General features: G+C 52.6%; 4 protein-coding genes across 4 annotated transcripts; 3 read left to right on the forward strand and 1 right to left on the reverse strand.

Moving 5' to 3' along the window:
- The first annotated feature begins 76 nt into the window (after positions 1-76).
- IWZ02DRAFT_439529 (malate synthase) lies at positions 77-2315 on the forward strand. The gene is made up of 4 exons (XM_066766785.1): positions 77-864; positions 915-1339; positions 1386-2170; positions 2220-2315. The coding sequence occupies exons 1-4, from the start codon at positions 186-188 to the stop codon at positions 2275-2277; spliced, it is 1947 nt and encodes a 648-aa protein (XP_066627158.1). The 5' UTR covers positions 77-185; the 3' UTR covers positions 2278-2315.
- Positions 2316-2993: 678 nt separating this feature from the next.
- On the forward strand, positions 2994-4071 carry IWZ02DRAFT_369429 (uncharacterized protein; the record flags this gene model as incomplete). The annotated part of the gene is made up of 3 exons (XM_066764433.1): positions 2994-3029; positions 3087-3184; positions 3300-4071. 3 exons carry the CDS (start codon positions 2994-2996, stop codon positions 4069-4071), a joined length of 906 nt encoding a protein of 301 aa, XP_066627159.1.
- Positions 4072-6029: 1958 nt separating this feature from the next.
- Positions 6030-7702, reverse strand: IWZ02DRAFT_486667 (glyoxal oxidase N-terminus-domain-containing protein; the record flags this gene model as incomplete). The annotated part of the gene is made up of 2 exons (XM_066769282.1): positions 6030-7048; positions 7099-7702. The coding sequence occupies 2 exons, from the start codon at positions 7700-7702 to the stop codon at positions 6030-6032; spliced, it is 1623 nt and encodes a 540-aa protein (XP_066627160.1).
- A 4939-nt stretch (positions 7703-12641) lies between these two features.
- Positions 12642-14370, forward strand: IWZ02DRAFT_17799 (concanavalin A-like lectin/glucanase domain-containing protein). Its single transcript, XM_066762249.1, has 2 exons — positions 12642-13239; positions 13289-14370. The coding sequence occupies exons 1-2, from the start codon at positions 12791-12793 to the stop codon at positions 14217-14219; spliced, it is 1380 nt and encodes a 459-aa protein (XP_066627161.1). The 5' UTR covers positions 12642-12790; the 3' UTR covers positions 14220-14370.
- The last annotated feature ends 388 nt before the right edge of the window (positions 14371-14758 follow it).

Genomic DNA, 14758 nt, shown 5'->3' on the forward strand with positions numbered 1-14758 from the left:
GGCTGCGGGTTGAAGAAAGGTTGAGCGAAAATCCTGACGACGTTGGTCAAAGACTCGGTGTTTCGACGATGGATGAAGCAGCGGATTGGATGCAGGATGTAGAGTTGCAGCAGTGAGGGGTAGCTCCAGTTCGCCGGGTAAGGTGTCTTTGCCCCATCATCACAAGCCTGAGGTGGGCCGACGCCATGACCCCTCCGCCCGAGGAAGCTCTAGCTCCAAGAGCTTCCCAATCCGCCGTAGGCCACCCGTTAGTCACTGCCACTGGCTCTTCATCCGAGGCAAAGACGTCACCTACGAATAAAACTACCTATCTAGTCGTCATTCCTACCGTTTCTCTGTCGTTGCGTGCCTTTGTCTCCCCATCAACATCCTCATCACCGTCGTCAACATCGGCTGCCAACCACCTCGATCCCGTCGCATTATCAAACATCCTCCAGAACCTCATCAAGACAGCCACCATGGCCGCCCAGATCCAGTTTGGAACCCAGGCCAAGGCCAATCATACTCCTAACCCCACCGCCGTTCTCGAGGGCGTCAACATCCTCGGCCCTCTGAACGATAAGACACGCCAGATCTTGAACAGAGATGCCATCGTCTTCCTTGCCCTTTTGCACCGGACCTTCAACGCTCGTCGCAAGGCCCTGCTCGAGCGCCGCGTCATCCGCCAGGTCGAGCTTGACAAGGGAAATCTTCCCGACTTTCTCCCAGAAACAAGACATGTTCGCGAGAATGACGCTTGGAAGGGTGCTCCACCCGCCCCCGGCCTGGTCGACAGGCGTGTGGAAATCACCGGTCCCACTGACAGGAAGATGGTCGTGAATGCTTTGAACTCGGACGTCTGGACTTACATGGCCGACTTTGAAGGTGCGTTTTTTGTCGCAAACATGCGCCATTTCCGTGACTAACAGTTGCAGATTCGAGCGCGCCAACTTGGGAGAATATGATTAACGGTCAAGTCAACTTGTACGATGCCATCCGACGGCAGGTCGACTTCAAGCAGGGCGAGAAGGAGTACAAGCTCCGCACTGACCGGACACTCCCCACGCTCATTGCCCGTGCCCGCGGCTGGCATTTGGAAGAGAAGCACTTCACCGTTGACGGCGAGCCCATGTCCGGAAGCTTGTTTGACTTTGGTCTTTACTTCTTCAACAATGCCCAAGAGCTCGTGAAACGGGGGACCGGACCTTACTTTTACCTTCCGAAGATGGAGAGTTACCTTGAGGCCAGGCTCTGGAATGACGCATTCAACCTGGCGCAGGACTACATTGGCATGCCCCGCGGAACCATCCGCGCGACCGTCCTGATTGAGACCATCATGGCTGCGTTTGAGATGGATGAGGTAAGTGCTCGAATTGGTATCGGAGAAGTATACTCACAAAACAAAGATCATCTACGAGCTCCGTGACCACAGCGCCGGCCTCAACTGTGGCCGCTGGGACTATATCTTTAGCGTCATCAAGCGCTTCCGCCAAAACTCAAACTTTGTCCTTCCTGACCGGTCTGCCGTGACCATGACTGTCCCCTTCATGGATGCCTATGTCAAGCTTCTCATCAAGACTTGCCACAGGCGAGGGGTCCACGCCATGGGCGGCATGGCCGCTCAGATACCGATCAAGAACGACCCCAAGGCCAACGATATTGCCATGGACAATGTCCGCGCTGACAAGCTCCGCGAGGTTCGTGCCGGTCACGACGGCACGTGGGTTGCTCACCCCGCCCTCGCAGGAATTGCCTCTGAAATCTTCAACAAGCACATGCCCACCCCCAACCAGATGCACATCCGTCGTGAGGATGTCAACATCACAGGCAATGACCTGCTGAACATGAATGTGCCTGGATCCATCACTGAGGAGGGCATTCGCAAGAACCTCAACATTGGCCTCGGCTACATGGAGGGTTGGTTGCGCGGCATCGGCTGCGTACCAATCAACTACCTCATGGAGGATGCGGCGACGGCTGAAGTCTCACGCAGCCAGCTGTGGCAATGGGTGCGACATGGCGTTTCCACCAAGGAAGGCAAGAGGGTAGACAAGGACTACGCCCTGCGGTTGCTCAAGGAGCAGGCGAAAGAGCTCGAGAGCAAAGCTCCAAGGGGCAACAAGTTCGGATTGGCTGCCAAATATTTCGAGGGTCAGGTAACTGGAGAGGACTACGCAGAGTTTTTGACGAGGTATGTTCCGCCAGGCTTTCCTGTAAAGGTGTCACTAACTCTGGTTCAGCTTGCTTTACAACGAAATCACCTCGGCTGGTTCTGCGACGCCGGCGTCGAAGTTGTAAGGTGGTGAAATTTCAAAACAGCGAGACAGTGGAAGCCGGGTTTTTTTTTTTTTTTTTTTTTTTTTGTAACTACGGGCATGCCAGTGAGCGCTAAATGATTGATTTTCCTTGTTGACCTGCGAGTTGATGGTGGATTGCTGTGCCAAGCCAAGCCCGCTAGTTGAAAACATTGGTTGCAATTGCGATACAACGGAAACCCGCGCGGAAAGTGCTTCTCGAAAAATTTGAACGACTCTCATCGCATCGGCTCACCTTATGGCGCAATACGGCGGAATTGGCTGACAAGCATCGGGAGTGTGGCTTTCTACCTCCGCTCCGCCTCAGCAACTCTGCGCTGTGATTCCGTTCTGCTTAGCAACATCCCCGCCAAAGGTCCGCGCTGTCCCAAACAGGCAACAAGCTTGCTCTTACCATCGGCACTTGTACACATATGTTCGCTCATTTGACAGGTAACAGCTGATTAGTCTGGGTTTGATTGCAAATGCGCACTCACTCGCTTGGCTCTGTTGGTACGTCGTCCGCGGCAGTTGGCTGGTGACGCGATTGTCGAGGGTCATGGCGAGGCGGGGCGATCTGAAGGTGGGGACTTTCATGGGAGTATATAGACGGGTTGGCGAGTCGGCGCTCAGAAGTAGTGCTTTAAGCCATCAGCTCCCCTCAAGAAGCCTTGTATTCAAAGCAGACCTCGAAATCGCTTGCCAGACAACACTTTCATCATGTCCACTCCGATCAAAAACGTCGTACTCGTTGGCGTAAGTAGCCTTATACCCAGCTGCTGTTTCAAACACCATGCTAAACCCTTCAAACAGGCCAGCGGCAACCTCGGACCTGTGGTTCTCAAAGAGTTTCTCGACTCTCCTCTCAACGTCACCGTTTTGACGCGTACCGGCTCCAAGGCGACTTTCCCGTGCGTTTGCGCCGCCCCCTGTTAACAACGCCCTGTGTCAATCACTCTCCATGACAACCACGCCTTTTGACAACAACACGTCCATCTCTTTCCAAAAGCTGACAACCCCTCCAAGGCCCAACGTCAAGACCGTCCAATCCGAGTACACGCATGATGCGCTCGCATCCGTCTTCAAGTCCGCGTCCGCCGACGCCATTGTCTCGATGGTGGGCGACCCAGTGGTGCAAACGCCCCTCATCGACGCTGCCATCACGGCTGGCGTGAAGCGCTTCGTCCCGTCTGAATTCGGCTGCAACACATCCGACCCGAACGTCACCGCGACGGTCCCCATCCTCGCACCCAAGCGCCACACGACCGAGTATTTGAGGACGAAGCAAGACAGCATCAGCTGGACGAGCCTGATCACGGGCCTCTTCTTCGACTGGGGCCTGCACGTCGGGTTCCTGGGCTTCGACATTGGCGCCGCGACAATGCGGCGCTGGGACGGCGGCGAGACGCGCTGGAGCACGACAAACCTGAAGACCGTTGGCCGCGCGCTGGTCAACCTCCTTACCAAGCCCGAGGCCTACGATGCCAGCGCCAACCGCTACGTCTTTATCGAGAGCCACCGGGTCACGCAGAACGAGGTCAAGGCGGCGTTGGAGAAAGCTACGGGCAAGACGTTTTCTGTCGTCGAGGAAGTCGACGGCGAGCAGCGTATCAAGACGATCAACGAGGCTTTGGCCAAGGGCGACTTCAGCACCGTCATGGATCTGATTTTGGCCGTGATGCTTGGCAAGAAGACGGCGTATGGCCTCTGGGAGTCTAACTCGAACCAGCTTCTGGGTGTGCAGGACAAGAACTTGGATGAGGATGTCAAGGACATTGTGCAGGCGCTGAAGGGGTGAGCCCTCCTGAATCTATCTCTCTCTCTCTCTCTCTTTGCCTTGTTCCTCCGATCTGTGGTTACACGGGTTCAAATGCTTCACAGGCCAAGTCCGAATCTTTAAATATCAGAGCTTCCCATGGTCAAAAAGCTTAAACAATCGATCCGCCTCTTGCGCGTCTTAAGCAACGCCCTTGTCGAATGGGTCAAGACTCGTATGGTCTGAATCACGTCCGTGGTGTCGATGTCCGAGTCTGACGATACAATACCACTGCGTATGCAGTCGAAAACACGAGTGCAAGCTGACGACGACCAAATCCAATAGTTCAGGGGTAAAGCAATCAATCAGGCCTTTCCACGCGCTTCTTGAGATTTCAACACCATTGTTTGCCGCATCATCCCGAGACATGTCGTTTTCCATCTTCTTCCTGGCCTCTCTATTTCCAGCTCTCTAATTCCACTCCTGTTGTCGCTGAGTTTGCGAGAGGCTTCACTCGGAGACGTGAGAGTCCAAAGCGTCGACAACAGTGGACTTCATTTTTCGGAGTCGAATATCGGAAGCAAGTGACAGTGAATAAATAAAAGTCGTCCCCGAGCATCCAATCAAGGGAGCCCACGAGCTCTCTCGACGGCTGCTTTTCTCAAGCCAAAGAGCACACTTTCGGCATCGAATCAGTGCCCTTGCCTTGCTCGGCCACCCCCGTGTTTAATCCTCAGATACTCTGCCGCCGGTTTCCAGCGTCAGCAATTTTTGAGCAAAATATCACAAGAACAGGAGATTATGTTTACATGATGGGAGACTTTGTTTCTTCTTCCCCTCTAATAACATCCTAGCTAAACAGGTATGTGGGATTCTCTTACTATACCCGCTACTGAGGCTTAGTATTTCATACATAGATAGATTTAACATCAGACACCAGGGTGGAAAAGTAAGAATTAGGCCTCTGAGCAGGCTGCCTAACCAAAAGTTCTGAACTATTATCTAAACTAACTGATGCTGGAATCCAATAGGAGAGCACGACTAGCCTACTCAAAATCATCCTAAACCGAATCAGTCCACCTCATTCGCGTCAATAAAACGCACTGTCGACGCCACCGCGTCTCATCACGGCCCGCCTCGCTTGCTGCATCCCCATGTGCCAGCGAGGTAGGTGAAGACGAAGACCTGGATCACAGAGGACGGGACTTTTGTCGCTTTTGTCGCTTTCGCAGAAGTGTCTGCATGACCAAAAAGAGTAACGGCTGGATGCTATCTGATCCAAATTCCAGTAAATCATCTCCATCCGAGCAATCCGCACCAGCTTCGGTCGAACAAACGTATCACCTCAGCGTAGGCGACCGGGCCAATGCATCCGCAAAGTCGAAACCGTGGTAGAGCGAATAAGTGGGAAAGCGGGAGAGCGCAGCCGTGTAAACTTTGGACATACGAGCTTGGGCCCCCCGTCTTGGTTCGGGATATCCGTCGGCATCGGCTCCGGGTCTGTGTGTGGCTTGAACTTCTTCGCAACGCATGAAAGAAGCTTTAGAGTTTCGGGCGACGCGAGTCTATTTTGGCCCTTTATCAACATGCTCATCCGTGTCATGTCGTCGGTCGTCGTCGTCGTCGTCGTTCACGCGGCCTGTGTGAGTGGATGGCTGATCTGGTGGGTTGCTTGGATTGATGGGGTGACAAGTGAGGGTCCGTAGTGAGACAATTAAACTTGAAAAGTTCCACGAGGTGGGTGCGCGGCAGATTTTGGGGCCTGGGTGCGAAAGAATGGAGGCTTTGCCGAAGTACAAGGCCGAAGAAGTCGGAGCGGATGTTGAATTTGAACATCACTTGCACAATTCCTGTGCCACGACAATACAGCTCGGCTCTAAATATGGAAATTCAGGTACTTAAATCTTCTATACCGCTGAGTTACTCTATCCATCGCAAATGCTGTGCAATGTCTGACTCTTATGCGGCAAGACAAAAAGGGAAAGTAGACAAGATGCGAATCATGCAAGCTTGACCCAAACACCTTCGGATGGAATGCCATCAACAACGATAAACAAGAGGAGAGCACCGGCTTGCATGACACTCGACCTCGGCGGCGCAGTGACTGTGTATGCGCCCTGTCCGGCCGCCTTGGTGACCTTGAGGTCCACGAGCCTGTGTTGCATCGAAATACCATGCGTGTGGAAGCCCGGCGACAGCAGCCTTACCACAACGTCCCGGCCCTGCACATTGGTCGCCACGTCGAACGTCTTGCCGTACGCAATCGCATTCGGAGCGCGGGTGACCTTGGGTCTATTCGGATTATCGATGTAATCGGGCGAGAATATCTCAACGCGATACTCAGTCGGGAACGCAGAGTCCTTGCGCTGCTGCTGCTGGAGGTACGAGCGGTGTCCGTAGTTGTCGAAGTTGGGCCAGTTGCTGAAGACCTTGCCTCCCTTGTTGTACGAGACAGAAGGGTTGGAGCCGGCAATCAGGACCTCGCCGTTCGGCAGCGGCTGCGCGGTGGAGTGATACATGCGCGGAATCGTGGCCTTGGGCAGTTGCCTGAAGCGTGAGCCAACTGGCTTGGCTGGGTCGTAGATCAACGGCACTGTGACAGGGTCGTCGGCCATGAAGCCGCCTGCAGAGCCAGTGTGTGCGCCGTTGATTAGGAGCACCTTGCCGTCGGGAAGGAGAATGGCATCGGTCATGACCTGTCCGCCATTGGGCAGGTTGTCGACTTGTTCCCATGCCGGGTCCGCAGCATAAGGCTTGATGTGGTAGCAGTCGTTCAGGGTTTTTGGCGCGGGTTTGTCACCGGAACTACCGCCGCAGAGCAGGATAGTAGGCTCGTAATTGTTTGCAGGCGAAAGAGGAAGGAGAACAGCGGTTGAGGAAGAGGGGAAATTGCGCGACCAATGGGGAACATTCGGGAGCGTCTTGACCAACTTGTCCGTCTTGTAGTCCCAGATGACGGCCATTTGGCCAGCCAGAGTAAACACTTCATTGGCGTTTGCCTCATTAGGAAGGAGGGCGACTGTAAGAGGGTTAGTCGCACGACTTGTCTAATTGAAAGCACAGACTTACGAATTGGATACATGTTGTAGGCCTTATTCGTGTCGGCGTTATCAGTGAACTCCAGAATTGGCAGTTTGACCGCCGGCGGTGGCACGCCGGTTTGCGTCACCAACTCGTACGTCGGAACGTTTATATTGACCTCGTTCACGACCAGTCCCCCTACGTTGGAGCCTCCCACAACCACAACGTCCCCGTCGGCGAGAGCTTCCACCGTTGGATACCATCTTCTGGCCTGAAGGCGCGATGCGCCCTCAACCCAGTCCGTGGTACACTTGTCTTGGACGCAAGGGCCAGGGGCAAACCTGCGGACGGCATCGAAGCCGTCACCGACCCCATCATTTGCATTGGGCTCAGCTCCGGCAAGGTTTAGCAATGTGCCATCAGGAAAGAATGCACCGGCAGAGCAAAAGGTGTTGGATCTGGGCCTGAGCTTCCGCAGAGCAGAGGTCCGCCAATTGAACTCGGTGCTGAACACTGCAGTTTTGGTGCCATCATACACATATTCATCGGGGGCATGCGCCCCGGTGTGGAGGTCGACACCGGGTCCTCCATAATTCGGGTGGTAGTTGTCCAGGAAGATTGCATTGTCGGTGAATGGTTGGAGGAATGACATCTGCACAGAGCATCCTGACGAACCAACGGTTCTGAATCCCTCCGCGGCTACATTCTGTACTGCTACACCCAAAAGAGCCTATTCCCCAAAGATTAGTTGGGTCGCCTTGAGCTTGGATCTTGTAACAGTACTCACACCGACATAGAGGCTTGTCAACATGGCAGCGGAGCTAAGAAAAGCTCAAGGTATATTTCATGCAACCACAAACGAGAAATGCGACAAAGAGATCTGCAGGTTGTTTCAACGTCTCCACACTCCAAGACGCGGGATTTGAGCAGATTATAATTGGAGAAAATTGAGAGGGTTAGTCTGCTTCGTACTGAAACAAAAGACGGCTGCAATGGCGTGCTTTAAGATGTTCTACGGATTTTCGACTGCAGCAAGGCCCTGTTATTCTTGCCACCTAAAATCAAAGTCATGGATGGGCCGCACACGACCATATTCTGGTTGTAGTTAGCGGGCAAGGTCTCTGCCATGGACTGTCGTCACCTGCACAACCACCACCATCGAGCAGCCACAACTTTCCAACACGAGGCCCGGAGATACAACTCTCTATTTTAGGCTGTGAACAAGACCCAGTTGCAGCTGAATCGAAAGCCTGTTGGAGTGGGAAAACGGCGACCTGGTTGTAGGGCGCATCATCGCTGTCTCTTTCAGTGCAGAGGACGAGCGATCCCTGTCGCTTTTCCATGCGACACATCGACGCCACGTATTCCTGTCGAAAATCACATAACGATATCGATGGAAAAGAAATGAACGGCTGAAGAAACCACTTGAGTCTGGGCAAAGTTGTACAGGGGATTAGAAACGGAAGACCTGCAGACAGTGTGTTACGGTAGACAGCGCTCTCATTCTGTCCACCGTCCAAACGCATGTAGGATGCGGCAAATTGTCCTTGTTTCGAGGCCGAAAATCTGTTTGGACCGGCAACGGTCTTCCAACTCGACGTCCGAAGATATCCCTGCTGCTGGTGGCAGACCGGTAGCCAAACTAACTTTCATCAGCCACGCGAAACGCCCAGCACACACTTCCCTTCGTATAATGACGGAAGATCAAGTCTTGTTTTCAGCCTCACAGGCTATTCAAATCGAGCGATTGGCTGAAGTAGTAACCTTAAAGTTGCGGCCACGAATGTCCCTGCGAGATGCCGCACCTGCTTGCTACCGCGGCTTGAAAATACCGTGATCCCCACACTCCGACAAGACTCATGGTGCGATGGGTTACGGTGGGGAGGCTCCCAACATGTACCACATGCAACTTGCTTGAGATTGGTCCTCTGATAGATGACCAGAAGAGGAAATAGCTCTCCGGGTTTAATACAATGTGTTACGACGGAAAGGTCGGCCAGCTTGGTCACTGCCTCTTGACAAATTCGCGAGACTGTTCGCATCGATACCGGAAAGGCGTGGACAGTGCCGGGAAGTACTCGTCAATACGCGCCGCATCCGTGGAAATTCGCTTGGTTGGACGCAAACACGCAATGACTGCATTGCATTGGAAGTGCACAGCCAACGTGGGTATTTGGACGTCGTGTTCAACGACGAGGAATCTATGCTCCACTGCCACGTTATACCGTACCTGTACGTAAAGACGCCTTCTAATGGCTGTTGGAACGCTTTAAGGACGCTTCAGAAATCGCGGCCTTTGTGAGAAAAAGAAAGAAAAAGTGAGCTCAACAGGCTGCTTTTGGGCATTCACTGACAGAGTTCAGCCGCAGACAGGGAGCATTCGTAAGCTGTCAAACATGGATGCCATGCCTGTTTGTGCCATTTTCTTCACCAAGCCTCGGAAGCATTGCATCCTAAGATTTTTAAGGCAAACTATGATTGTATGCATCAAGCCATACAAGCAACGGTTGCCAACAACAGATACGATTTTTTACCTTTCCAGCCGCGTGTCATCAAAGCTGATATCCATTCAACCGCACGGTCATCTGACTCGGAGCTAGACTGAATCAGGGTGTCTCTTTCGACGTAATCGATACTTTTGCCATGGAGAGCCTCTGACGCGGAAGGAACTCCCAAGGTTGAGGCTGAACTCAAGCCCACCATATCGGGGTCTTCAGTGCCCTGTGCGGATTCCATCCTCCTGTATTTAGCTCTGTCGTCGTTCCTCGACGAAGCTTAATTCACAATGATTGTGTGGAGGAGGGCCTCGGTAACCACTTCAGATCCTATTGTGAACCGTGTGTGGTAGAATGTTCGGACAAAACTCCGCGATCTGTCGGCCCGAATATCGGCTTGTCAAGCTCGATTTCCGAAGAAAGGGGCTCAGGCTTCGAATATGGACTATCATTGCTGTCAACGCTCCTAGTCTTCTCTGCGGAGCAAGTTTGTTTGAGTTTGTTTGATCCTGCACCGAAGGAATACGGCTGATGAGCAGATAGACGAAATCGGATATTTTGCAACATCCATTCTCCAGCCGGGTAGATTTTAGCGAGCACAAAGTCTGAATTGACCAGAGACGCTCACTAGGAAGTGACAAACAATCGGGGAAACACGAGGTGCCGTGTTTATTGATTGGCGAATCTAATTTGAGACACTGTCTGTTGCTGGAAAGTGTCGAATCTTGCTTGCGACACGTATCCGAAGTAACAATACCACGATTAGGGTGAAGAACTCCGTGAATGTCTAGTGCCGTCTAATATCTCCGTCTCCCAAACTTAGAAGCGACATAGATTAATCAAGTGCTTCATCCAATTCCGGAGTGTCTCTCCAATCGAAGGCGGTTTCTGCAAGCTTCTTATCCAACCAAGCTCTCTAGCATCTCGAGAGTTGACAACGAACACTCCCAAATTTCAATCAACACCATAGTTACCGGAAGATCGGAGTTGATGGCCAACTTCACATCCGGTCTTGATTATACAACTAGCACTCGTGTTGTGGGAGTCAAGGGATGCGTAAAAACAAGGAAAAGAGAGGGTGGAGAAGGGCTGGAATCGGGAACTTTGGCACTTCCTTTGAATGGCGATAACAAATATCAGGGCTGTTTTGAAGAATTTTGGGAATATTTGCATGGCAGAGTGCGCCTCTGCGTTTCATCTGAGATCCGGCTTTTGATGCTCAAAACCAGTCGTCTTTTCGATCCAAACTCGGAAAGGTCTCGTCATTCAGACGAGCACAGTTTTTGGGTTAGCAGGCGGAGAGATCTTTGCATGCGGCCTGCGAGCGGAGGGACGGGAGAATGAGGCAGCGCTCTTGAGAGCGCCTTATCGCGTCCGCGCTCAAAAGCTATCTGCATCGTCCTTCCATCGCGACACAATTGTTCACGGTCCGCTCTGAGTTGTAGCGGGTCGCAAATCCCATCCCGCTGATTTGACCGTGCGTGACTCGTCCGACAGCGTTATGGATATATCTTTCGTTCTAGAACCTCCAATGATGGCGCTTTTGCTATATTACGCGGGATTTTGAAGACTTGTCGTAACGATAAAGCCATTTCCCAAGACCTCGAATGAGAGGTGTTCTTGGGGACAGAGGGCGGAACGCTCTTCTACAGCCTTCGCGGAGGCCAAACACGCAAGACCTGCATGATAAGTCCTCTTCAGTCGTCAGATCTCCAGCAAAGGAGAACTTGGAATGTAGTGTCAATTATCAAAGCAGCACCGTCGCTCTTGACGGTCAGAAGGTGGGCGCTTGCGCTCACCAACTGAGATGCTCACCAATCGCTCGACGAGGGTCCCATTAGGTATGCAGCGGTTTCCCGACGGTGGCGCAAACCGGAATTGCGAACACCATAGAGAATCAGCAAAGGCGAACGAATCGGACCAAAAGTAATTAATGGGCGTAGCTGAGGTTGGTGAGGAGGATCAAAACATGAAGCGACCCGGCAACAGTGATGGAATGGCTGCGTGGCGCCTCGATGACAATGCCGAGCAATGAAGATGTCCCTTGGACTGGCAGAGTAGCCGCAATGCGCTGGGGTAGTGTCTGAAATTACGCGCGACGAGACGGATAGCTGCTGAAATCAATCCTTTTGGTGAGGCCACACAATTGGTGGTGGCAATCAGACTGGGCGACTGAGAGGTCGAGATTTTCGGTTAGTTGCATGTGAAACACGGACACGGACATGGGATGGTGATGGAATGTCTCTGGTGCAGCCGGAGAAATGGAGGACAAGCCATGCAAGTCCATGCAGGCTACGCCCGGTGTTGAATCACAATTGCTGGCTTGGTGACGTAATCAGAATATCATGTAAGTAGTTAGGAGAGGGACTGATTAATTTTCTTATCTCCAACTAACTAACCACTATATAATCTACTTATATAAACTAAACAGCCACCTGATCATAAGTCTTAATGAAGATCTACAGAATCATAGAGTCTTCTAGGATTATACTATCACTTGAAAGCACGTGCAGTCGGCATACCTGGGCGGCCTGTCGCGATTTACGAGTCTATACCATATCTGTTCTTCACCAGCAACCGACAGCGCTAGCCACACCCGGACAACCATCCAAAACCCTACCTCGTCCTCGCGCCACACCCAATGCTTCATAAACACACCATTGTACATCACTAAACCCTCTCCAAGCCCCTAACGCCATCTATGTGGGTGTCACGGCTTTTACCATTGCACAGCGACCGCCGACGCGGCCTTATCGACGACCTCCACAATGTTGACTTCAATACGAAGCCTCCGACAATGCAGTGCGGTCGGTCAGTCTGCGTCTGGTACGTTGGCGTCAGTGGGCCTGGCTGCTGCGCCATCGCCGAAGCCACAATCAGCATTTCCGTATGCGGCATCAATCAACATATCCACGACCCTCAGCCGCTAGCCTCGGTTGCATCTTGACCAACGAGGACAAGCCCACTTCTTTTGTCACTGCCTTTGGAAACTCAGCTCCATATCGACCTGAAAATTACTGATGAGAGGCGAGTCGTCAATGGACCATGGTTCCAAGCCACAAGTGTCGAGACCCTCAAGAGGCTTGTCAATATCACTTTATCTGACCTTGCGTTCCTGCCCTGCCATCCCTTTGAATTCCGTCGAGATACCCAAGTCTTTGTGATTCTACGCTCCTCTCCCGTGTTTTGAGCCTCTGTGTGTACCCTCAACTCACTTATTCCACTTTCACGTAAATCACAACAACATGGCTGAGAAAGCTAGTTCGGGCACTTCTACGGCAACTGCCTCGAATAGGCCAGGCACGCCAGAAAGCGATGTCATTTCTCCAGTGCCTACCATCCAGCGCGCGGCTTCGAATCCCTTTGCCACGCCGTATGGATCCATGCCGGCTTCTGCGACCACTTCCTTATACGACTTTCACGCTGTTGCACGTCAACCCTTCTTCCGATCGAGAAGGATCAAAAAGGGGACTGTGGAACAGCCTTGGAAAGAGAAGAAGGATCCTAAGGCAAAATGGATCACAATTTTTCCTTTGCTGGGCCTTCTCGCCGGCATCGCAGTAACAGCAGTCTTGGTCTGGGACGGCTTGAGCTCTGTCATTGAACATGAATATTGCCAGGTGCTGGATGATAACTTTGCGAATGGTCTGGATGAGAAAATATGGACAAAGGAGGTCAATGCCGGTGGCTACGGGTAAGTTGCAAATCTTGCAAAACCAGCAGTGGAGACTGACGTGCCATAGCAACGGCCAGTTCGATGTGACGACAAACACAGACGAAAACGTGTTTGTCAAAGACGGTCTTCTTCACATTAAGCCCACGCTGCAGGATCAGAACCTGATCGAGACGAACCAGTTGATTGATCTGACCGGCAGTGGCGGGTGCGTCTCGGATGTGTACAAGAATTGCCATATGGCCACAAACACGACCAACGGCACGATTGTGAACCCTGTCAAGTCCGGTCGCATCAACACCATGAAAGGCCTCAGCATCCAGTACGGCAGAGTGGAAGTGACGGCCAAGCTTCCCTCTGGCGATTGGCTCTGGCCCGCCATCTGGATGATGCCCGTCAACAGCACGTACGGAGACTGGCCGCGCAGCGGCGAGATCGACATCATGGAGTCTCGCGGCAACAACTACACCTACAGCCAAGGCGGTAACGAAATCGTCTCGTCGACGCTGCACTACGGGCCCTCCACCAGCGAAGACGGCTGGTACAAGACCAATGTCAAGCGCAAAGCCAAGCTCACGACCTACGCCGCCGACTTCCACACCTTCGGCCTCGAGTGGAGCGAAAAGTACCTCTTCACTTACGTCGACTCGCGCATCATCCAGGTCATGTACGTCAAATTCAACATACCCTTCTTCACGCGCGGCCACTTCCCCGTCGCCGACTCGAACGGTACCCGCATCGTCAATCCGTGGCAGGCTACTGGCAACAACGCGGCGCCCTTTGACCAGGACTTCTACCTCATCATCAACGTCGCCGTCGGTGCGACTAACGGCTGGTTCAAGGACGGCCACAACAGCAAGCCTTGGGTCGACTCGTCGTTGACGGCTCCCAGGGACTTTTGGAACTCTCGGAACAAATGGTATCCGACCTGGGAGAAGAGCGGCGAGATGTTGATCAAGAGCGTCAAGGTGTGGCAGGAGAAGGGGTACAAAGGCTGTTAGAATGCTGTATGTAGCCTCGTGGCTTGTTCGTGTGCGGGTGGAAAATGGCGTACGGGTCGCTTTGAACGATGCTGTCAACGAAAGCCAACTGATGATGTACGTACTTCTAGGACTAATGATCTTCTTGAAGGAATATTGGAGACTTCTTTTTCTTTTGATCATATGGTGAAATCAGTGAGCCGGCCAGTACTCGCAAGCCTCACGAGACTGGCGCATGTCAGAACCTAACCGCGGAACCAAGGGTCTTTGGCGTCCTGTCCAGAACCACGAAACGACGACGATGCGCTGGAACCAAGGGTGCAACTACTGACACGGCGCTGCGTAAGCACGCCCATCGATTCTCCTCCCGGTCGATTCGATGGACTCCAGAATCGCGAAGTGGAGCTATTTGCGCGCTCAGGGTGTCGGTGTTTTGGGAAGATAGGAAGAGGCTTGGTGCAGTCCGGTAGCACGTTAAAACGACACTGAGATTTTGCTTTTTTTTTCTTTTTTTTTTTTTTCCCCTCCTGTCCGGAACGTCGAAATTTGAAGCGCGTTGG

Source organism: Phyllosticta citriasiana, assembly GCF_038021145.1.
Source record: "Phyllosticta citriasiana strain CBS 120426 chromosome Unknown IWZ02scaffold_1, whole genome shotgun sequence".
In the NCBI taxonomy this organism is placed as follows: domain Eukaryota; kingdom Fungi; phylum Ascomycota; class Dothideomycetes; order Botryosphaeriales; family Phyllostictaceae; genus Phyllosticta; species Phyllosticta citriasiana.